This window comes from Oncorhynchus masou, unplaced genomic scaffold (assembly GCF_036934945.1).
Source record: "Oncorhynchus masou masou isolate Uvic2021 unplaced genomic scaffold, UVic_Omas_1.1 unplaced_scaffold_1898, whole genome shotgun sequence".
Taxonomy (NCBI): domain Eukaryota; kingdom Metazoa; phylum Chordata; class Actinopteri; order Salmoniformes; family Salmonidae; genus Oncorhynchus; species Oncorhynchus masou.
The window spans coordinates 45,159-70,306 of record NW_027008397.1 but is presented as its reverse complement, the minus strand read 5'-3'; the positions used below and the strand labels follow the sequence as shown (position 1 = coordinate 70,306).

The following is a 25,148-nucleotide window of genomic DNA, read 5'->3' as shown; positions in this document are numbered from 1 at the left end:
CCACCTGGGGATTTATACAGTTTATACCACCTGGGGATTTATACAGTTTATACCACCTGGGGATTTATACAGTTTATACCACCTGGGGATTTATACAGTTTATACAACCTGGGGATTTATACAGTTTATACAACCTGGGGATTTATACAGTTTATACAACCTGGGGACTTATACAGTTTATACCACCTGGGGATTTATACAACCTGGGGATTTATACAGTTTATACCACCTGGGGATTTATGCAGTTTATACAACCTGGGGATTTATACAGTTTATACAACCTGGGGATTTATACAGTTTATACAACCTGATAGGATTTATACAGTTTATACAACCTGGGGATTTATACAGTTTATACAACCTGGGGATTTATACAGTTTATACAACCTGATAGGATTTATACAGTTTATACAACCTGGGGATTTATACAGTTTATACCACCTGGGGATTTATACCACCTGGGGATTTATACCACCTGGGGATTTATACAGTTTATACCACCTGGGGATTTATACAGTTTATACCACCTGGGGATTTATACAGTTTATACCACCTGGGGATTTATACCACCTGGGGATTTATACAGTTTATACAACCTGGGGATTTATACAGTTTATACCACCTGGGGATTTATGCAGTTTATACAACCTGGGGATTTATGCAGTTTATACCACCTGGGGATTTATACAGTTTATACCACCTGGGGATTTATACAGTTTATACCACCTGGGGATTTATACAGTTTATACCACCTGGGGATTTATACAGTTTATACCACCTGGGGATTTATACCACCTGGGGATTTATACAGTTTATACAACCTGGGGATTTATACAGTTTATACCACCTGGCGATTTATGCAGTTTATACAACCTGGGGATTTATGCAGTTTATACCACCTGGGGATTTATACAGTTTATACCACCTGGGGATTTATACAGTTTATACAACCTGGGGATTTATACAGTTTATACAACCTGATAGGATTTATACAGTTTATACCACCTGGGGATTTATACAGTTTATACCACCTGGGGATTTATGCAGTTTATACCACCTGGGGATTTATACAGTTTATACAACCTGGGGATTTATACAGTTTATACAACCTGGGGATTTATACAGTTTATACCACCTGGGGATTTATACAGTTTATACCACCTGGGGATTTATACAGTTTATACCACCTGGGGATTTATACAGTTTATACCACCTGGGGATTTATACAGTTTATACCACCTGGGGATTTATACAGTTTATACCACCTGGGGATTTATACAGTTTATACAACCTGATAGGATTTATACAGTTTACACCACCTGGGGATTTATACAGTTTATACAACCTGGGGATTTATACAGTTTATACAACCTGGGGATTTATACAGTTTATACCACCTGGGGATTTATACAGTTTATACCACCTGGGGATTTATACAGTTTATACCACCTGGGGATTTATACAGTTGATCAAAACCTGATAGGATTTATACAGTTAGAAAACCTGATAGGATTTATGCAGTTTATACAACCTGGGGATTTATACAGTTTATACCACCAGGGAATTTATACAGTTTATACAACCTGGGGATTTATACAGTTTAGAAAACCTGGGGATTTATACAGATTATATAACCTGGGGATTTATACAACCTGGGGATTTCTACAGTTTAGAAAACCTGGGGATTTATACAGATTATATAACCTGGGGATTTATACAACCTGGGGATTTATGCAGTTTATACAACCTGGGGATTTATGCAGTTTATACAACCTGGGGATTTATGCAGTTTATACAACCTGGGGATTTATGCAGTTTATACAACCTGGGGATTTATGCAGTTTATACCACCTGGGGATTTATGCAGTTTATACCACCTGGGGATTTATACAGTTTAGAAAACCTGGGGATTTATACAGATTATATAACCTGGGGATTTATACAACCTGGGGATTTATACAGTTTATACAACCTGGGGATTTATACAGTTTAGAAAACCTGGGGATTTATACAACCTGGGGATTTATACAACCTGGGGATTTATACAGTTTATATAACCTGGGGATTTATACAGTTGATCAAAACCTGGGGATTTGTACAGTTTATACAACCTGGGGATTTATACAGTTGATCAAAACCTGATAGGATTTATACAGTTTATACCACCTGGGGATTTATACAGTTTATACCACCTGGGGATTTATGCAGTTTATACCACCTGGGGATTTATACAGTTTATACCACCTGGGGATTTATACAGTTTATACCACCTGGGGATTTATACAGTTTATACCACCTGGGGATTTATACAGTTTATACCACCTGGGGATTTATACAGTTTATACAACCTGGGGATTTATGCAGTTTATACCACCTGGGGATTTATACAGTTTATACCACCTGGGGATTTATACAGTTTATACCACCTGGGGATTTATGCAGTTTATACCACCTGGGGATTTATACAGTTTATACCACCTGGGGATTTATACAGTTTATACCACCTGGGGATTTATACAGTTTATACCACCTGGGGATTTATACAGTTTATACCACCTGGGGATTTATACAGTTTATACCACCTGGGGATTTATACCACCTGGGGATTTATACAGTTTATACCACCTGGGGATTTATGCAGTTTATACAACCTGGGGATTTATGCAGTTTATACCACCTGGGGATTTATGCAGTTTATACAACCTGGGGATTTATGCAGTTTATACAACCTGATAGGATTTATACAGTTTATACAACTTGGGGATTTATACAGTTTATACAACCTGATAGGATTTATACAGTTTATACCACCTGGGGATTTATACCACCTGGGGATTTATACAGTTTATACCACCTGGGGATTTATACAGTTTATACCACCTGGGGATTTATGCAGTTTATACAACCTGGGGATTTATGCAGTTTATACAACCTGATAGGATTTATACAGTTTATACAACTTGGGGATTTATACAGTTTATACAACCTGATAGGATTTATACAGTTTATACCACCTGGGGATTTATACCACCTGGGGATTTATACAGTTTATACCACCTGGGGATTTATACAGTTTATACCACCTGGGGATTTATACCACCTGGGGATTTATACAGTTTATACCACCTGGGGATTTATACCACCTGGGGATTTATACCACCTGGGGATTTATACAGTTTATACCACCTGGGGATTTATACAGTTTATACCACCTGGGGATTTATACAGTTTATACCACCTGGGGATTTGTACCACCTGGGGATTTATACAGTTTATACCACCTGGTGATTTATACAGTTTATACCACCTGGGGATTTATGCAGTTTATACCACCTGGGGATTTATACAGTTTATACAACCTGGGGATTTATACAGTTTATACAACCTGGGGATTTATACAGTTTATACCACCTGGGGATTTATACAGTTTATACCACCTGGGGATTTATACAGTTTACACCACCTGGGGATTTATACAGTTTATACAACCTGGGGATTTATACAGTTTATACAACCTGGGGATTTATACAGTTTATACCACCTGGGGATTTATACAGTTTATACCACCTGGGGATTTATACAGTTTATACCACCTGGGGATTTATACAGTTTATACCACCTGGGGATTTATACAGTTTATACCACCTGGGGATTTATACAGTTTATACCACCTGGGGATTTATACAGTTTATACCACCTGGGGATTTATACAGTTTATACCACCTGGGGATTTATACAGTTTATACCACCTGGGGATTTATGCAGTTTATACAACCTGGGGATTTATACAGTTTATACAACCTGGGGATTTATACAGTTTATACAACCTGATAGGATTTATACAGTTTATACAACCTGGGGATTTATACAGTTTATACCACCTGGGGATTTATACAGTTTATACAACCTGGGGATTTATACAGTTTATACCACCTGGGGATTTATGCAGTTTATACCACCTGGGGATTTATACAGTTTATACCACCTGGGGATTTATACAGTTTATACCACCTGGGGATTTATGCAGTTTATACCACCTGGGGATTTATGCAGTTTATACAACCTGGGGATTTATACAGTTTATACAACCTGGGGATTTATACAGTTTATACAACCTGATAGGATTTATACAGTTTATACAACCTGGGGATTTATACAGTTTATACAACCTGATAGGATTTATACAGTTTATACCACCTGGGGATTTATACCACCTGGGGATTTATACAGTTTATACCACCTGGGGATTTATACAGTTTATACCACCTGGGGATTTATACAGTTTATACCACCTGGGGATTTATACCACCCGGGGATTTATACAGTTTATACCACCTGGGGATTTATACCACCTGGGGATTTATACAGTTTATACCACCTGGGGATTTATACCACCTGGGGATTTATACCACCTGGGGATTTATACAGTTTATACCACCTGGGGATTTATACAGTTTATACCACCTGGGGATTTGTACCACCTGGGGATTTATACAGTTTATACAACCTGGGGATTTATACAGTTTATACCACCTGGGATTTATACAGTTTATACAACCTGATAGGATTTATACAGTTGATCAAAACCTGATAGGATTTATACAGTTAGAAAACCTGATAGGATTTATGCAGTTTATACAACCTGGGGATTTATACAGTTTATACCACCAGGGAATTTATACAGTTTATACAACCTGGGGATTTATACAGTTTAGAAAACCTGGGGATTTATACAGATTATATAACCTGGGGATTTATACAACCTGGGGATTTATACAGTTTAGAAAACCTGGGGATTTATACAGATTATATAACCTGGGGATTTATACCACCTGGGGATTTATGCAGTTTATACCACCTGGGGATTTATACAACCTGGGGATTTATGCAGTTTATACAACCTGGGGATTTATGCAGTTTATACAACCTGGGGATTTATGCAGTTTATACAACCTGGGGATTTATGCAGTTTATACAACCTGGGGATTTATGCAGTTTATACCACCTGGGGATTTATGCAGTTTATACCACCTGGGGATTTATACAGTTTAGAAAACCTGGGGATTTATACAGTTTATACAACCTGGGGATTTATACAGTTTATACCACCTGATAGGATTTATACAGTTGATCAAAACCTGATAGGATTTATACAGTTAGAAAACCTGATAGGATTTATGCAGTTTATACAACCTGGGGATTTATACAGTTTATACCACCAGGGAATTTATACAGTTTATACAACCTGGGGATTTATACAACCTGGGGATTTATACAGTTTAGAAAACCTGGGGATTTATACAGATTATATAACCTGGGGATTTATACAACCTGGGGATTTATACAGTTTATACAACCTGGGGATTTATACAGTTTAGAAAACCTGGGGATTTATACAACCTGGGGATTTATACAACCTGGGGATTTATACAACCTGGGGATTTATACAGTTTATATAACCTGGGGATTTATACAGTTGATCAAAACCTGGGGATTTGTACAGTTTATACAACCTGGGGATTTATACAGTTGATCAAAACCTGATAGGATTTATACAGTTTATACCACCTGGGGATTTATACAGTTTATACCACCTGGGGATTTATGCAGTTTATACCACCTGGGGATTTATACAGTTTATACCACCTGGGGATTTATACAGTTTATACCACCTGGGGATTTATACAGTTTATACCACCTGGGGATTTATACAGTTTATACAACCTGGGGATTTATGCAGTTTATACCACCTGGGGATTTATACAGTTTATACCACCTGGGGATTTATACAGTTTATACCACCTGGGGATTTATGCAGTTTATACCACCTGGGGATTTATGCAGTTTATACCACCTGGGGATTTATACAGTTTATACCACCTGGGGATTTATACAGTTTATACCACCTGGGGATTTATACAGTTTATACCACCTGGGGATTTATACCACCTGGGGATTTATACAGTTTATACCACCTGGGGATTTATGCAGTTTATACAACCTGGGGATTTATGCAGTTTATACCACCTGGGGATTTATGCAGTTTATACAACCTGGGGATTTATGCAGTTTATACAACCTGATAGGATTTATACAGTTTATACAACTTGGGGATTTATACAGTTTATACAACCTGATAGGATTTATACAGTTTATACCACCTGGGGATTTATACCACCTGGGGATTTATACAGTTTATACCACCTGGGGATTTATACAGTTTATACCACCTGGGGATTTATGCAGTTTATACAACCTGGGGATTTATGCAGTTTATACAACCTGATAGGATTTATACAGTTTATACAACTTGGGGATTTATACAGTTTATACAACCTGATAGGATTTATACAGTTTATACCACCTGGGGATTTATACCACCTGGGGATTTATACAGTTTATACCACCTGGGGATTTATACAGTTTATACCACCTGGGGATTTATACCACCTGGGGATTTATACAGTTTATACCACCTGGGGATTTATACCACCTGGGGATTTATACCACTTGGGGATTTATACAGTTTATACCACCTGGGGATTTATACAGTTTATACCACCTGGGGATTTATACAGTTTATACCACCTGGGGATTTGTACCACCTGGGGATTTATACAGTTTATACCACCTGGTGATTTATGCAGTTTATACCACCTGGGGATTTATACAGTTTATACCACCTGGGGATTTATACAGTTTATACCACCTGGTGATTTATGCAGTTTATACCACCTGGGGATTTATACAGTTTATACAACCTGGGGATTTATACAGTTTATACCACCTGGGATTTATACAGTTTATACAACCTGGGGATTTATACAACCTGGGGATTTATACAGTTTAGAAAACCTGGGGATTTATGCAGATCATATAACCTGGGGATTTATACAACCTGGGGATTTATACAGTTTATACAACCTGGGGATTTATACAGTTTAGAAAACCTGGGGATTTATACAACCTGGGGATTTATACAACCTGGGGATTTATACAGTTTATACAACCTGGGGATTTATACAGTTTAGAAAACCTGGGGATTTATACAACCTGGGGATTTATACAACCTGGGGATTTATACAACCTGGGGATTTATACAGTTTATATAACCTGGGAATTTATACAGTTGATCAAAACCTGGGGATTTGTACAGTTTATACAACCTGGGGATTTATACAGTTGATCAAAACCTGATAGGATTTATACAGTTTATACCACCTGGGGATTTATGCAGTTTATACCACCTGGGGATTTATACAGTTTATACCACCTGGGGATTTATACAGTTTATACCACCTGGGGATTTATGCAGTTTATACCACCTGGGGATTTATGCAGTTTATACCAACTGGGGATTTATACAACCTGGGGATTTATGCAGTTTATACAACCTGATAGGATTTATACAGTTTATACCACCTGGGGATTTATACAGTTTATACCACCTGGGGATTTATACAGTTTATACCACCTGGGGATTTATACCACCTGGGGATTTATACAGTTTATACAACCTGGGGATTTATGCAGTTTATACAACCTGGGGATTTATACAGTTTATACCACCTGGGGATTTATGCAGTTTATACCACCTGGGGATTTATGCAGTTTATACCACCTGGGGATTTATACAGTTTATACCACCTGGGGATTTATGCAGTTTATACCACCTGGGGATTTATACAGTTTATACAACCTGGGGATTTATACAGTTTATACAACCTGATAGGATTTATACAGTTTATACCACCTGGGGATTTATACAGTTTATACAACCTGGGGATTTATACAGTTTATACCACCTGGGGATTTATACCACCTGGGGATTTATACCACCTGGGGATTTATACCACCTGGGGATTTATACCACCTGGGGATTTATACAGTTTATACCACCTGGGGATTTATACAGTTTATACCACCTGGGGATTTATACAGTTTATACCACCTGGGGATTTATACAGTTTATACAACCTGATAGGATTTATACAGTTTATACCACCTGGGGATTTATACCACCTGGGGATTTATACCACCTGGGGATTTATACCACCTGGGGATTTATACCACCTGGGGATTTATACCACCTGGGGATTTATACCACCTGGGGATTTATACCACCTGGGGATTTATACAGTTTATACCACCTGGGGATTTATACAGTTTATACCACCTGGGGATTTATACAGTTTATACCACCTGGGGATTTTTCAGTTTATACCACCTGGGGATTTATACAGTTTATACCACCTGGGGATTTATACAGTTTATACCACCTGGGGATCTATACAGTTTATACAACCTGGGGATTTATACAGTTTATACCACCTGGGGATTTATACAGTTTATACAACCTGATAGGATTTATACAGTTTATACAACCTGATAGGATTTATACAGTTTATACCACCTGGGGATTTATACCACCTGGGGATTTATGCAGTTTATACCACCTGGGGATTTATACAGTTGATCAAAACCTGATAGGATTTGTGAAGCCAGTCAGTTGTCCTCTGATGCCTTTTAGTTATCATAACCCCACCCATAACGCCTCCACACACACACACACACACACACACACACACACACACACACACACACACACACACACACACACCTCTCACTGTCTGTCTCTGTGCTGCTAACCTCTACACTGTCTGTCAGACTTGTGGTGCTGTAGGATGGATTCTCAGTTAAAACCACTGCTCTGAGAACTGTACCTATGCCTTAGTCCTCTCTCTCTCTCTCTGTCTCTCTGTCTCTCTGTCTCTCTGTCTCTCTGTCTCTCTGTCTCTCTGTGTGTGTGTCCTCTGATTGTATATGACATTTCACCCTCCGTCTTCAGGTGGCGTGAAGGCAGGTGTTGAGGACTGTCCTTCTCTCTCTGCCTCATTCTGTTGTTCTGAGTCATGGCGACCTCTCTGCTCAGCAGGCAGCTGGTCCTCTCCCTCCAGCAGAACCTCAGGCTCACTGCACCAGGTACACACCGCTCACACACACCGCTCACACACACCGCTCACACACACCGCTCACACACTCCCCTCACACACTCCGCTCACACACTCCCCTCACACACACCGCTCACACACTCCGCTCACACACTCCCCTCACACACTCCCCTCACACACTCCCCTCACACACACCGCTCACACACTCCCCTCACACACTCCCCTCACACACTCCCCTCACACACTCCCCTCACACACCCGCTCACACACTCCCCTCACACACTCCCCTCACACACTCCCCTCACACACACCGCTCACACACACCGCTCACACACTCCCCTCACACACTCCCCTCACACACACCGCTCACACACTCCCCTCACACACTCCGCTCACACACTCCCCTCACACACTCCGCTCACACACTCCCCTCACACACACCGCTCACACACACCGCTCACACACTCCGCTCACACACTCCGCTCACACACACCCCTCACACACACCGCTCACACACTCCCCTCACACAACGCTCACACACTCCCCTCACACACCCCGCTCACACACTCCCCTCACACACTCCCCCTCACACACACTCCGCTCACACACTCCCCACACACACTCCGCTCACACACTCCCCTCACACACTCCCCTCACACACACTCCGCTCACACACACCGCTCACACACACCGCTCACACACTCCCCTCACACACTCCGCTCACACACTCCCCTCACACACTCCGCTCACACACACCGCTCACACACTCCCCTCACACACACCGCTCACACACACCGCTCACACACTCCGCTCACACACTCCCCTCACACACTCCGCTCACACACTCTGCTCACACACACCGCTCACACACTCTACTCACACACACCGCTCACACACACCGCTCACACACTCCGCTCACACACGCCGCTCACACACGCCGCTCACACACGCCCCTCACACACGCCGCTCACACACATCGCTCACACACTCCGCTCACACACACATAAGAGGTAGTAGGAACAGTAGTGTGTACAGGTTATGGTTATGTCTGTTAGAGGTAATATCTATATGCAATCAGCTCTATTCCAGTTATATCACTGTTTGGTATACACACACACACACACTGGTAGAAACGTCACACTACTGACCTTGCTGCTGTTCCCTGTAGCCAACAGTCTCTTAATGAGTCAGCTTCCTCAATCATAAAACAGAGGTCAGCTACATGGTTAAGACAGACTAATGGTATCACCCTGTAGCCAGACAGACTAATGGTATCACCCTACATACCCTGTGGCCAGACAGACTAATGATATCACCCTACATACCCTGTGGCCAGACAGACTAATGGTATCACCCTACATACCCTGTGGCCAGACAGACTAATGATATCACCCTACATACCCTGTGGCCAGACAGACTAATGATATCACCCTGTGGCCAGACAGACTAATGGTATCACCCTGTGGCCAGACAGACTAATGATATCACCCTGTGGCCAGACAGACTAATGATATCACCCTGTGGCCAGACAGACTAATGGTATCACCCTGTGACCAGACAGACTAATGATATCACCCTGTGGCCAGACAGACTAATATCACCCTACATACCCTGTGGCCAGACGGACTAATGATATCACCCTGTGGCCAGACGGACTAATGATATCACCCTGTGGCCAGACGGACTAATGATATCACCCTGTGGCCAGACAGACTAATGATATCACCCTGTGGCCAGACAGACTAATGGTATCACCCTGTGGCAAGACAGACTAATGATATCACCCTGTGTGCCAGACAGACTAATGATATCACCCTGTGGCCAGACAGACTAATGATATCACCCTGTGTGCCAGACAGACTAATGATATCACCCTGTGGCCAGACAGACTACTGATATCACCCTGTGGCCAGACAGACTAATGATATCACCCTGTGGCCAGACGGACTAATGATATCACCCTGTGGCCAGACAGACTAATGATATCACCCTGTGGCCAGACAGACTAATGATATCACCCTGTGGCCAGACGGACTAATGATATCACCCTGTGGCCAGACAGACTAATGATATCACCCTGTGGCCAGACAGACTAATGATATCACCCTGTGGCCAGACAGACTAATGATATCACCCTGTGGCCAGACGGACTAATGATATCACCCTGTGTGCCAGACAGACTAATGATATCACCCTGTGTGCCAGACAGACTAATGATATCACCCTGTGTGCCAGACAGACTAATGATATCAACCTGTGGCCAGACAGACTAATGATATCACCCTGTGGCCAGACAGACTAATGATATCACCCTGTGGCCAGACAGACTAATGATATCACCCTGTGGCCAGACAGACTAATGATATCACCCTGTGGCCAGACAGACTAATGATATCACCCTGTGGCCAGACAGACTAGTGATATCACCCTGTGGCCAGACAGACTAATGTAAGGCTGATACGACATAATGAATGGAGGGTTTGTCCTTGTCGAAGGTTAAGATGAAGGATCAAGTCAGCAACACAGCATTGCCTTAACTGTGTGTGTGTGTGTGTGTGTGTGTGTGTGTGTGTGTGTGTGTGTGTGTGTGTGTGTGTGTGTGTGTGTGTGTGTGTGTGTGTGTGTGTGTGTGTGTGTGTGTGTGTGGACAGGCTGCAGGTATGCGAGTAAGGCAGCAGCTAAGACTCAGATGGAGTTTGAGTACGACGGGCCGTCCATGAAGACCGAGGTCCCAGGACCCCGTTCCAAGGTACTGAACCACACAGAGCCCCTGTACGCCACTAACAGCACCATGGACCAGTAGGAACTATAGCAGTCTGGCTCCTTCTGTTTGACATGGGTCATGTTCAGTGGTGACCTCTGTGTGACCCTGCGATGGGAACAGTGGACTGTACACACCCATCCTGAACACTCTGTTGCACACAGACTTCGTCCCAAACAGAACCCTAAGGAGGGAATAGGCTGCATTAGACCAGGGCACTAAGGAGGGAATAGACTGCATTAGACCAGGGCACTATGGAGGGAATAGACTGCACTATGGAGGGAATAGGCTGCATTAGACCAGGGCACTATGGAGGGAATAGGCTGCATTAGACCAGGGCACTATGGAGGGAATAGGCTGCATTAGACCAGGGCACTATGGAGGGAATAGGCTGTATTAGACCAGGGCACTATGGAGGGAATAGACTGCATTAGACCAGGGCACTATGGAGGGAATAGGCTGCATTAGACCAGGGCACTATGGAGGGAATAGGCTGCATTAGACCAGGGCACTATGGAGGGAATAGACTGTATTAGACCAGGGCACTATGGAGGGAATAGACTGTATTAGACCAGGGCACTATGGAGGGAATAGGCTGCATTAGACCAGGGCACTATGGAGGGAATAGGCTGCATTAGACCAGGGCACTATGGAGGGAATAGACTGTATTAGACCAGGGCACTATGGAGGGAATAGACTGTATTAGACCAGGGCACTATGGAGGAATAGGCTGCATTAGACCAGGGCACTATGGAGGAATAGACTGTATTAGACCAGGGCACTATGGAGGGAATAGACTGTATTAGACCAGGGCACTATGGAGGGAATAGGCTGCATTAGACCAGGGCACTATGGAGGGAATAGACTGCACTAGACCAGGGCACTATGGAGGGAATAGGCTGCATTAGACCAGGGAATAGACTGCATTAGACCAGGGCACTATGGAGGGAGTAGACTGTATTAGACCAGGGCACTATGGAGGGAATAGACTGCATTAGACCAGGGCACTATGGAGGGAATAGGCTGCATTAGACCAGGGAATAGACTGCATTAGACCAGGGCACTATGGAGGAAATAGACTGCATTAGACCAGGGCACTATGGAGGGAATAGGCTGCATTAGACCAGGGAATAGACTGCATTAGACCAGGGCACTATGGAGGGAATAGGCTGCATTAGACCAGGGCACTATGGAGGGAATAGACTGCATTAGACCAGGGCACTATGGAGGGAATAGACTGAATTAGACCAGGGCACTATGGAGGGAATAGACTGTATTAGACCAGGGCACTATGGAGGGAATAGGCTGCATTAGACCAGGGCACTATGGAGGGAATAGACTGCATTAGACCAGGGCACTATGGAGGGAATAGGCTTCATTAGACCAGGGCACTATGGAGGGAATAGGCTGCATTAGACCAGGGCACTATGGAGGGAATAGACTGCATTAGACCAGGGCACTATGGAGGGAATAGACTGCACTATGGAGGGAATAGATAGCATTAGACCAGGGCACTATGGAGGGAATAGACTGTATTAGACCAGGGCACTATGGAAGGAATAGACTGTATTAGACCAGGGCACTATGGAGGGAATAGACTGTATTAGACCAGGGAATAGACTGCATTAGACCAGGGAATAGACTGCATTAGACCAGGGCACTATGGAGGGAATAGGCTGCATTAGACCAGGGCACTATGGAGGGAATAGACTGTATTAGACCAGGGAATATTCTGCATTAGACCAGGGAATAGACTGCATTAGACCAGGGCACTATGGAGGGAATAGGCTGCATTAGACCAGGGCACTATGGAGGGAATAGACTGCACTATGGAGGCAATAGACTGCATTAGACCAGGGCACTATGGAGGGAATAGACTGCACTATGGAGGGAATAGACTGCATTAGACCAGGGCACTATGGAGGGAATAGACTGTATTAGACCAGGGCACTATGGAGGGAATAGACTGTATTAGACCAGGGCACTATGGAGGGAATAGACTGTATTAGACCAGGGCACTATGGAGGGAATAGACTGTATTAGACCAGGGCACTATGGAGGGAATAGACTGCATTAGACCAGGGCACTATGGAGGGAATAGGCTGTATTAGACCAGGGCACTATGGAGGGAATAGGCTGCATTAGACCAGGGCACTATGGAGGGAATAGACTGTATTAGACCAGGGCACTATGGAGGGAATAGGCTGCATTAGACCAGGGCACTATGGAGGGAATAGACTAAAAACGTGAATCCAATTTGTAAGTCGCTCTGGATAAGAGCGTCTGCTAAATGACTTAAATGTAAATGTAAATTAGACCAGGGCACTATGGAGGGAATAGACTGCATTAGACCAGGGCACTATGGAGGGAATAGACTGTATTAGACCAGGGCACTATGGAGGGAATAGGCTGCATTAGACCAGGGCACTATGGAGGGAATAGACTGTATTAGACCAGGGCACTATGGAGGGAATAGACTGTATTAGACCAGGGCACTATGGAGGGAATAGACTGTATTAGACCAGGGCACTATGGAGGAATAGGCTGCATTAGACCAGGGCACTATGGAGGGAATAGACTGCACTATGGAGGGAATAGGCTGCATTAGACCAGGGCACTATGGAGGGAATAGACTGCACTAGACCAGGGCACTATGGAGGGAATAGGCTGCATTAGACCAGGGAATAGACTGCATTAGACCAGGGCACTATGGAGGGAGTAGACTGTATTAGACCAGGGCACTATGGAGGGAATAGACTGCATTAGACCAGGGCACTATGGAGGGAATAGGCTGCATTAGACCAGGGAATAGACTGCATTAGACCAGGGCACTATGGAGGGAGTAGACTGTATTAGACCAGGGAATAGACTGCATTAGACCAGGGCACTATGGAGGAAATAGACTGCATTAGACCAGGGCACTATGGAGGGAATAGACTGCACTATGGAGGGAATAGACTGTATTAGACCAGGGCACTATGGAGGGAATAGGCTGCATTAGACCAGGGAATAGACTGCATTAGACCAGGGCACTATGGAGGGAGTAGACTGTATTAGACCAGGGAATAGACTGCATTAGACCAGGGAATAGACTGCATTAGACCAGGGCACTATGGAGGGAATAGGCTGCATTAGACCAGGGCACTATGGAGGGAATAGGCTGCATTAGACCAGGGCACTATGGAGGGAATAGACTGCATTAGACCAGGGCACTATGGAGGGAATAGACTGCACTATGGAGGGAATAGACTGCATTAGACCAGGGCACTATGGAGGGAATAGACTGTATTAGACCAGGGCACTATGGAGGGAATAGACTGTATTAGACCAGGGCACTATGGAGGGAATAGACTGTATTAGACCAGGGCACTATGGAGGGAATAGACTGTATTAGACCAGGGCACTATGGAGGGAATAGACTGTATTAGACCAGGGCACTATGGAGGGAATAGACTGTATTAGACCAGGGCACTATGGAGGGAATAGACTGTATTATACCAGGGCACTATGGAGGGAATAGACTGTATTAGACCAGGGCACTATGGAGGGAATAGACTGTATTAGACCAGGGCACTATGGAGGGAATAGACTGTATTAGACCAGGGCACTATGGAGGGAATAGACTGTATTAGACCAGGGCACTATGGAGGGAATAGACTGTATTAGACCAGGGCACTATGGAGGAATAGACTGCCATTTTGAGATACATTAACCTACTGTTGAGGAACCACCCTGACCTGACATCTCTCTCTTCATCTCCTCCTCCTCCTCTCTCCTCTACTCTCCTCCCTCCTCTCCTCCCCTCCCTCCTCCTCTCTCCTCCCTCTTTCCTCCTCTCTCCTCCCCCTCTCTCCTTCTCCTCCCCCACCAGGAGCTGACCAAACAGTTGGGAGAGATGCAGGTATGCCAAGAGAGAGAGAGAGAGAGAGAGTGTGTGTGAGGCTGTTTTGATGATGGAATAAAACAATGCATTCTTGCGTCACACCCTTGCATGCGCACACAGCGCAGACAAACACAACGCAGACACACAGTCTCTCTCTGTGTCTAGACTGAGTTAACTGAATGAATACCTTATCTCTCTGTCTCTCTGTCTCTCTGTCTCTTTGTCTCTGTCACTCTGTCACTCTCTCTCTGTCTCCCCCTCTCTCTCTCTCTCTCTCTCTCACTCTCTCACACTCTCTCACACTCTCTGTCACTCTCTGTCACTCTCTGTCACTCTCTGTCACTCTCTGTCACTCTCTGTGACTCTGTGTCTCTCTGTCTCTTTCTCTCTTTCTCTCTCTTTCTCTCTCTCTTTCTCTCTTTCTCTTTTTCTGTCTCGCTCTCTCTTTCTGTCTCTCTCTCTGTCTCTGTCACTCTCTCTCTGACTCTATCTCACTCTCTGTCACTCTCTCTCTGTCTCTCTCTCACTCTCGGTCACTCTCTCTCTTTCTGTCTCTCTCTTTCTGTCTCTCTGTCACTCTCTCCCTTTCTGTCTCTCTCTCACTCTCTGTCACTCTCTCTCTTTCTGTCTCTCTCTCGCTCTCTCTCCCCTCCCCCAGAATGTGGGAGCAATCAATTTCTTCTGTAACTATGAGGAGAGCAGAGGAAACTACCTGGTGGACGTGGACGGAAACCGCATGCTGGACGTCTACACACAGATCTCCTCTATTCCTATAGGTCAGTACACACATCTGCTCCATCCTTATTGGTCAGTACACACATCTGCTCCATCCTTATTGGTCAGTACACACATCTCCTCCATCCCTATTGGTTAGTACACACATCTCCTCAATCCCTATTGGTCAGTACACACATCTCCTCCTTCCCTGTTGGTCAGTAAAAGCATTTCTCTACACCACAAGCATTTCGCTACACTCGCAATAACATTTGCTAACCGTTTGTATGTTACCAACAAAATGTTATTTGATTTACACAGATCTCCATCCTTATTGGTTAGTACCCAGATCTCCTCTATTCCTATTGGTTAATACCCAGATCTCCTCTATTCCTATTGGTTAGTACCCAGATCTCCTCTCTTCCTATTGGTTAGCCCACATATCTAATCTATTCCTATTGGTTAGCCCACACATCTCCTCTATTCCTATTGGTTAGCACACACATCTCCTCTATTCCTATTGGTTAGCCCACACATCTCCTCTATTCCTATTGGTTAGCCCACACATCTCCTCTATTCCTATTGGTTAGCACACAAGCCTACTCCATCCTTATCGGTTGGTGTCTAGAAGATCTTGCTAGTCATGTGTTCTATAGTTTGACAGAGTAGCATGCTGGAGGTAAGCAACTTATCTGTAGCATAGCATTTTCCCATTTTGACACCACAGCACTTCTGCCTGGCAGGTGTTGAACTAGACTCTCAAGGTTAGCGGTTCACTGTAACTCAGTGGGCAGAGCAGGGCGCCTGCAACACCAGGATAGTGGGGGTTGATTTTAGGCCTAAAATGTATGCATGCATGACTGTAAGTCTCCTTGGAGAAAAGAGTCTGTATTATTATTATATAGGATATTATTATTATTATATGGGATATTATTATAGGCTATTATTATTATATATGATATTATTATTATTATATATGATATTATTATTATATAGGATATTATTATTATTATATAGGATATTATTATTATTATATAGGAAAATATTATTATTATATAGGATATTATTATATAGGATATTATTATTATTATATAGGATAGTATTATTATTATATAGGATATTATTATTATTATATATGATATTATTATTATATATGATAATATTATTATTATATAGGATATTATTATTATTATTATTATTATATAGGATATTATTATTATTATATATGATATTATTATTATTATTATAGGCTATTATTATTATTATATAGGATATTATTATTATATAGGATATTATTATTTTTATTATTATATGATATTATTTTTATTGTTATATGATATTATTATTTGTATTATATATGTTATTATAATTATATATGATATTATTATTAATATATATGATATTATTATTATGTAGGATATTAGTATTATATAGGATATTATTATTATTATTATAGGATATTATTATTATTATTATAGGATATTATTATTATTATTATTATTATAGGATATTATTATTATTATATAGGATATTATTATTATTATATATGATATTATTATAGGTTGTTATTATATGATATTATTATGTTACGATGTTATATCACTATATTATAGAACGCTGCAAACCAAAAGCTACATACCTGAGAGGACCTTGTGTTTTTTAGCCTGACATTGCAACACAGAAAGCAGCTGGAGGCAAGAGACTTAGTTTACATTACAGTGGTTTAGGGCTAGGCCACATACAGCAGTTGGCACGCCCTGACCTGACATGTCTCTGTTTTCTTTATATTTTGGTTAGGTCAGGGTGTGACTCGGGTGGATACGCTAGTTTTTGGATTGTCTATTGGTTTTGTATTGTCTAGGGGTTTTGTATTGTCTAGGGGTTTTGTATTGTCTAGGGGTTTTGTATTGTCTAGGGGTTTTGTATTGTCTAGGGGTTTTGTATTGTCTAGGGGTTTTGTATTGTCTAGGGGTTTTGTATTGTCTAGGGGTTTTGTATGTCTAGAGTTTTGTAGGTCTAGGTATTTGTATGTTTATGGTGGCCTGATATGGTTCCCAATCAGAGGCAGCTGTTTATCGTTGTCTCTGATTGGGGACCATATTTAGGTAGCCATATTCCTTTGGTATTTGTGGGATCTTGTTCTATGTTTAGTATTTGGTTAGTTTGTTCAGTGTTACATTCTTTAAATAAAGAAGAATGTACACATAGCACGCTATACCTTGGTCTCATTCGTATGACGGACGTGACAGCAGTTAATGATGACCTTGTCCTCGTGTGTTTAGATATGATGAGGTCTAGGACAGACAAGGTAGTTATTGATGACCTCGTCCTTGTGTGTTTAGTTATGATGAGGTCTAGGACAGACAAGGTAGTTATTGATGACCTTGTCCTCGTGTGTTTAGTTATGATGAGGTCCTCATGTGTTTAGTTTTGATGAGGTCCTCATGTGTTTAGTTATGATGAGGTCTAGGACAGGTAAGGTAGTTATTGATGACCTTGTCCTCATGTGTTTAGTTATGATGAGGCCCTCATGTGTTTAGTTATGAGGTCCTCGTGTGTTTAGTTATGATGAGGTCCTCATGTGTTTAGTAATGATGAGGTCCTCATGTGTTTAGTTATGATGAGGTCTAGGACAGGTAAGGTAGTTATTGATGACCTCGTCCTTATATATGATATTATTATTATTATATAGGATATTATTATTATTATTATATAGGTTATTATTATATATGATATTATTATTATAGGATATTATTATTATATAGGTTATTATTATTATATATGATATTATTATTTTTATTATATATGTTATTATTATATATGATATTATTATTATTATATAGGATATTATTATTATATAGGATATTATTATTATTATATAGGATATTATTATTATTATTATATAGGATTTTATTATTATTATTATATATGATGTTATTATTATTATTATATATGATGTTATTATTATTATAGGATATTATTATTATATATGATATTATTATAGGTTGTTATTATATGATATTATTATGTTACGATGTTATATCACTATATTATAGAACGCTGCAAACCAAAAGCTACATACCTGAGAGGACCTTGTGTTTTTTAGCCTGACATTGCAACACAGAAAGCAGCTGGAGGCGAGAGACTTAGTTTACATTACAGTGGTTTAGGGCTAGGCCACATACAGCAGTTGGCACGCCCTGACCTGACATGTCTCTGTTTTCTTTATATTTTGGTTAGGTCAGGGTGTGACTCGGGTGGATACGCTAGTTTTTGGATTGTCTATTGGTTTTGTATTGTCTAGCGGTTTTGTATTGTTTTGGGGTTTTGAATTGTCTAGGGGTTTTGTATTGTCTATTGGTTTTGTATTGTCTAGGGGTTTTGTATTGTCTAGGGGTTTTGTATTGTCTAGGGGTTTTGTATGTCTAGAGTTTTGTAGGTCTAGGTATTTGTATGTTTATGGTGGCCTGATATGGTTCCCAATCAGAGGCAGCTGTTTATCGTTGTCTCTGATTGGGGACCATATTTAGGTAGCCATATTCCTTTGGTATTTGTGGGATCTTGTTCTATGTTTAGTATTTTGTTAGTTTGTTCAGTATTTCATTCTTTAAATAAAGAAGAATGTACACATAGCACGCTATACCTTGGTCTCATTCGTATGACGAACGTGACAGCAGTTAATGATGACCTTGTCCTCGTGTGTTTAGATATGATGAGGTCTAGGACAGACAAGGTAGTTATTGATGACCTCGTCCTTGTGTGTTTAGTTATGATGAGGTCTAGGACAGACAAGGTAGTTATTGATGACCTTGTCCTCGTGTGTTTAGTTATGATGAGGTCCTCATGTGTTTAGTTATGATGAGGTCCTCATGTGTTTAGTTATGATGAGGTCTAGGACAGGTAAGGTAGTTATTGATGACCTTGTCCTCATGTGTTTAGTTATGATGAGGTCCTCATGTGTTTAGTTATGAGGTCCTCGTGTGTTTAGTTATGATGAGGTCCTCGTGTGTTTAGTTATGATGAGGTCCTCATGTGTTTAGTAATGATGAGGTCCTTGTGTGTTTAGTAATGATGAGGTCCTCATGTGTTTAGTTATGATGAGGTCTAGGACAGGTAAGGTAGTTATTGATGACCTCGTCCTCATGTGTTTAGTTATGATGAGGTCTAGGACAGGTAAGGTAGTTATTGATGACCTTGTCCTCATGTGTTTAGTTATGATGAGGTCCTCATGTGTTTAGTTATGATGAGGTCCTCATGTGTTTAGTTATGATGAGGTCCTCATGTGTTTAGTTATGATGAGGTCCTCATGTGTTTAGTTATGATGAGGTCCTCATGTGTTTAGTTATGATGAGGTCTAGGACAGACAAGGTAGTTATTGATGACCTCGTCCTCATGTGTTTAGTTATGATGAGGTCTAGGACAGGTAAGGTAGTTATTGATGACCTCGTCCTTATATATGATATTATTATTATTATATAGGATATTATTATTATTATATAGGATATTATTATTATTATATAGGATATTATTATTATTATATAGGTTATTATTATATATGATATTATTATTATAGGATATTATTATTATATCGGTTATTATTATTATATATGATATTATTATTTTTATTATATATGTTATTATTATTATTATATTTGATATTATTATTATTATATAGGATATTATTATTATATAGGATATTATTATTATATAGGATATTATTATTATTATATAGGATATTATTATTATTATATAGGATTTTATTATTATTATATATGATGTTATTATTATATAGGATATTATTATTATTATATATGATGTTATTATTATTATAGGATATTATTATTATTATTATTATAGGATATTATTATTATTATATAGGATATTATTATTATTATATATGATATTATTATAGGTTGTTATTATATGATATTATTATGTTACTATGTTATATCACTATATTATAGAACGCTGCAAACCAAAAGCTATATACCTGAGAGGACCTTGTGTTTTTTAGCCTGACATTGCAACACAGAAAGCAGCTGGAGGCGAGAGACTTAGCTTACATTACAGTGGTTTAGGGCTAGGCCACATACAGCAGTTGGCACGCCCTGACCTGAGATGTCTCTGTTTTCTTTATATTTTGGTTAGGTCAGGGTGTGACTAGGGTGGATACGCTAGTTTTTGGATTGTCTATTGGTTTTGTATTGTCTATTGGTTTTGTATTGTCTATTGGTTTTGTATTGTCTAGGGGTTTTGTATTGTCTAGGGGTTTTGTATTGTCTAGGAGTTTTGAATTGTCTAGGGGTTTTGTATTGTCTATTGGTTTTGTATTGTCTAGGGGTTTTGTATTGTCTATTGGTTTTGCATTGTCTAGGGGTTTTGTATTGTCTATTGGTTTTGTATTCTCTAGGGGTTTTGTATTGTCTAGGGGTTTTGTATTGTCTAGGGGTTTTGTAATGTCTAGGGGTTTTGTATTGTCTAGGGGTTTTGTATTGTCTAGGGGTTTTGTATTGTCTAGGGGTTTTGTATTGTCTAGGGGTTTTGAATTGTCTAGAGTTTTGTAGGTCTAGGTATTTGTATGTTTATGGTAGCCTGATATGGTTCCCAATCAGAGGCAGCTGTTTATCGTTGTCTCTGATTGGGGACCATATTTAGGTAGCCATATTCCTTTGGTATTTGTGGGATCTTGTTCTATGTTTAGTATTTTGTTAGTTTGTTCAGTGTTTCATTCTTTAAATAATGAAGAATGTACACATAGCACGCTATACCTTGGTCTCATTCGTATGACGAACGTGACAGCAGTTAATGATGACCTCGTCCTTGTGTGTTTAGTTATGATGAGGTCCTCATGTGTTTAGTTATGATGAGGTCCTCGTGTGTTTAGTTATGATGAGGTCATCGTGTGTTTAGTAATGATGAGGTCCTCATGTGTTTAGTTATGATGAGGTCGTCATGTGTTTAGTTATGATGAGGTCTAGGACAGGTAAGGTAGTTATTGATGACCTTGTCCTCATGTGTTTAGTTATGATGAGGTCCTCATGTGTTTAGTTATGATGAGGTCCTCATGTGTTTAGTTATGATGAGGTCTAGGACAGACAATGTAGTTATTGATGACCTCGTCCTCATGTGTTTAGTTATGATGAGGTCCTCGTGTGTTTAGTTATGATGAGGTCTAGGACAGACAAGGTAGTTATTGATGACCTCGTCCTCATGTGTTTAGTTATGATGAGGTCTAGGACAGGTAAGGTAGTTATTGATGACCTTGTCCTCATGTGTTTAGTTATGATGAGGTCCTCATGTGTTTAGTTATGATGAGGTCCTCATGTGTTTAGTTATGATGAGGTCCTCATGTGTTTAGTTATGATGAGGTCCTCGTGTGTTTAGTTATGATGAGGTCCTCGTGTGTTTAGTATTGATGAGGTCCTCATGTGTTTAGTATTGATGAGGTCCTCATGTGTTTAGTATTGATGAGGTCCTCGTGTGTTTAGTTATGATGGGGTCCTCATGTGTTTAGTTATGATGAGGTCTAGGACAGGTAAGTTAGTTATTGATGACCTTGTCTTTACACAACTTCATCTCAGCTATGAGGAGTTAAAGAGAAACAAGATTCTCTGGTTCTCTCGCCTGATGAAACCAAGATTGAACTCTTTGGCCTGAATGCCAAGTGTCACATCTGGAGGAAACATGGCACTATCCCTACAGTGAAGCATGGTGGTGGCAGCATCCCTACAGTGAATCATGGTGGTGGCAGCATCATGCTGTAGGGACGTGTTTCAGCAGCAGGAATTGGTAGACTCGTCAGGATCGAGACAAAGATGAACGGAGCAAAGTACAGAGAGATCCTTGATGAAAACCTGCTCCAGAGCGCTGGACCTCAGACTGGGGCAAAGGTTCATCTTCCAACAGGACAACGACCCTAAATACACAGCCAAGACAACGCAGGAGTGGCTTCAGGACAAGTCTCTGAATGTCCTTGAGTGGCCCAGCCAGAGCCCGGACTTGAACCCGATCGAACATCTCTGGAGAGACCTGAAAGTAGCTGTGCAGCGACACTCCCCATCCAACCTGACAGAGCTTGAGAGGATCTGTAGAGAAGAATGAGAGAAACTCCACAAATACAGGTGTGCCAAGCTTGTAGCGTCATACCCAAGAAGACTCGATGCTGTAATCGCTGCCAAAGGTGCTTCAACAAAGTTTTTTTTATTGGTAATAAATTAGCAAACAAAGTTGACCTGTTTTTGCTTTGTCATTATGGGGTATTGTACGTGGATAAAGGATCGGGGGGAAAAAACAATTTAACCAGTTTTGTAATTAGGCTGTAACGTAACAAAATGTGGAGAGCTCAAGGGGTCTGAATACTTCCGAAGTTACTGTATAAACTGCAGCTACTCATTAGCCGGGAAGCGTCGTATTTCAGGCAGGGGTCGTGACCTGGCAGAGTAACCAACTCTCTCTGTTCTCTCAATGATAAAACTTCTACATACTGGACGCTGCTCTGCACTTCAATGGACTGATAGTGGCCGTGTTCCAAATGGCTCCCTTTTCCATTTATAGTGCACTACTTTTGACCAGAGCTCTATGTAGGGAATAGGGAACCATTTATAGTGCACTACTTTTGACCAGAGCTCTATGTAGGGAGTAGGGAACCATTTATAGTGCACTACTTTAGACCAGAGCTCTATATAGGGAACCATTTATAGTGCACTACTTTAGACCAAAGCTCTATGTAGGGAATAGGGAACCATTTATAGTGCACTACTTTAGACCAGAGCTCTATGTAGGGAGTAGGGAACCATTTATAGTGCACTACTTTAGACCAAAGCTCTATGTAGGGAATAGGGAACCATTTATAGTGCACTACTTTAGACCAGAGCTCTATGTAGGGAATAGGGAACCATTTATAGTGCACTACTTTTGACCAGAGCTCTATGTAGGGAATAGGGAACCATTTATAGTGCACTACTTTTGACCAGAGCTCTATGTAGGGAATAGGGAACCATTTATAGTGCACTACCTTTGACCAGAGCTCTATGTAGGGAATAGGGAACCATTTATAGTGCACTACTTTAGACCAGAGCTCTATGTAGGGAATAGGGAACCATTTATAGTGCACTACTTTAGACCAGAGCTCTATGTAGGGAATAGGGAACCATTTATAGTGCACTACTTTAGACCAGAGCTCTATGTAGGGAATAGGGAACCATTTATAGTGCACTACTTTAGACCAGAGCTCTATGTAGGGAATAGGGAACCATTTATAGTGCACTACTTTAGACCAGAGCGCTATGTAGGGAATAGGGAACCATTTATAGTGCACTACTTTAGACCAGAGCTCTATGTAGGGAATAGGGAACCATTTATAGTGCACTACTTTAGACCAGAGCTCTATGTAGGGAATAGGGAACCATTTATAGTGCACTGCTTTAGACCAGAGCTCTATGTAGGGAATAGGGAACCATTTATAGTGCACTGCTTTAGACCAGAGCTCTATGTAGGGAATAGGGAACCATTTATAGTGCACTGCTTTAGACCAGAGCTCTATGTAGGAATAGGGAACCATTTATAGTGCACTGCTTTAGACCAGAGCTCTATGTAGGGAATAGGGAACCATTTATAGTGCACTACTTTAGACCAGAGCTCTATGTAGGGAATAGGGAACCATTTAGGGCGTGTGGCGTGTTTCTAGGACTCTTTCTTATCTGAGACTGAGAGAGAAGCCATCTGTTCAGGGGCTGACTTATTCATGTCCTATCTGGGGGGGGTGTGTGTGTGTGTGTGCGTGCGTGCGTGCGTGCGTGTGTGCGTGCACGGCATATTTGACTTTGTCCTGATGGATTTC

At 41.2% G+C, this 25,148-nt stretch overlaps 1 protein-coding gene across 1 annotated transcript in view; it reads left to right on the top strand.

Annotated features, from left to right (window-relative positions):
• Positions 1-25,148, top strand: part of LOC135532530 (4-aminobutyrate aminotransferase, mitochondrial-like) — an 83,974-nt gene that overhangs the window by 15,546 nt on the left and 43,280 nt on the right. The window contains exons 2-5 of the mRNA XM_064960008.1: positions 8,849-8,982; positions 11,603-11,700; positions 15,584-15,613; positions 16,254-16,371. Coding sequence (XP_064816080.1) covers positions 8,913-8,982; positions 11,603-11,700; positions 15,584-15,613; positions 16,254-16,371 — 316 coding nt within the window. The 5' untranslated portion in view covers positions 8,849-8,912. The remainder of the gene's footprint in view (positions 1-8,848; positions 8,983-11,602; positions 11,701-15,583; positions 15,614-16,253; positions 16,372-25,148) is intronic.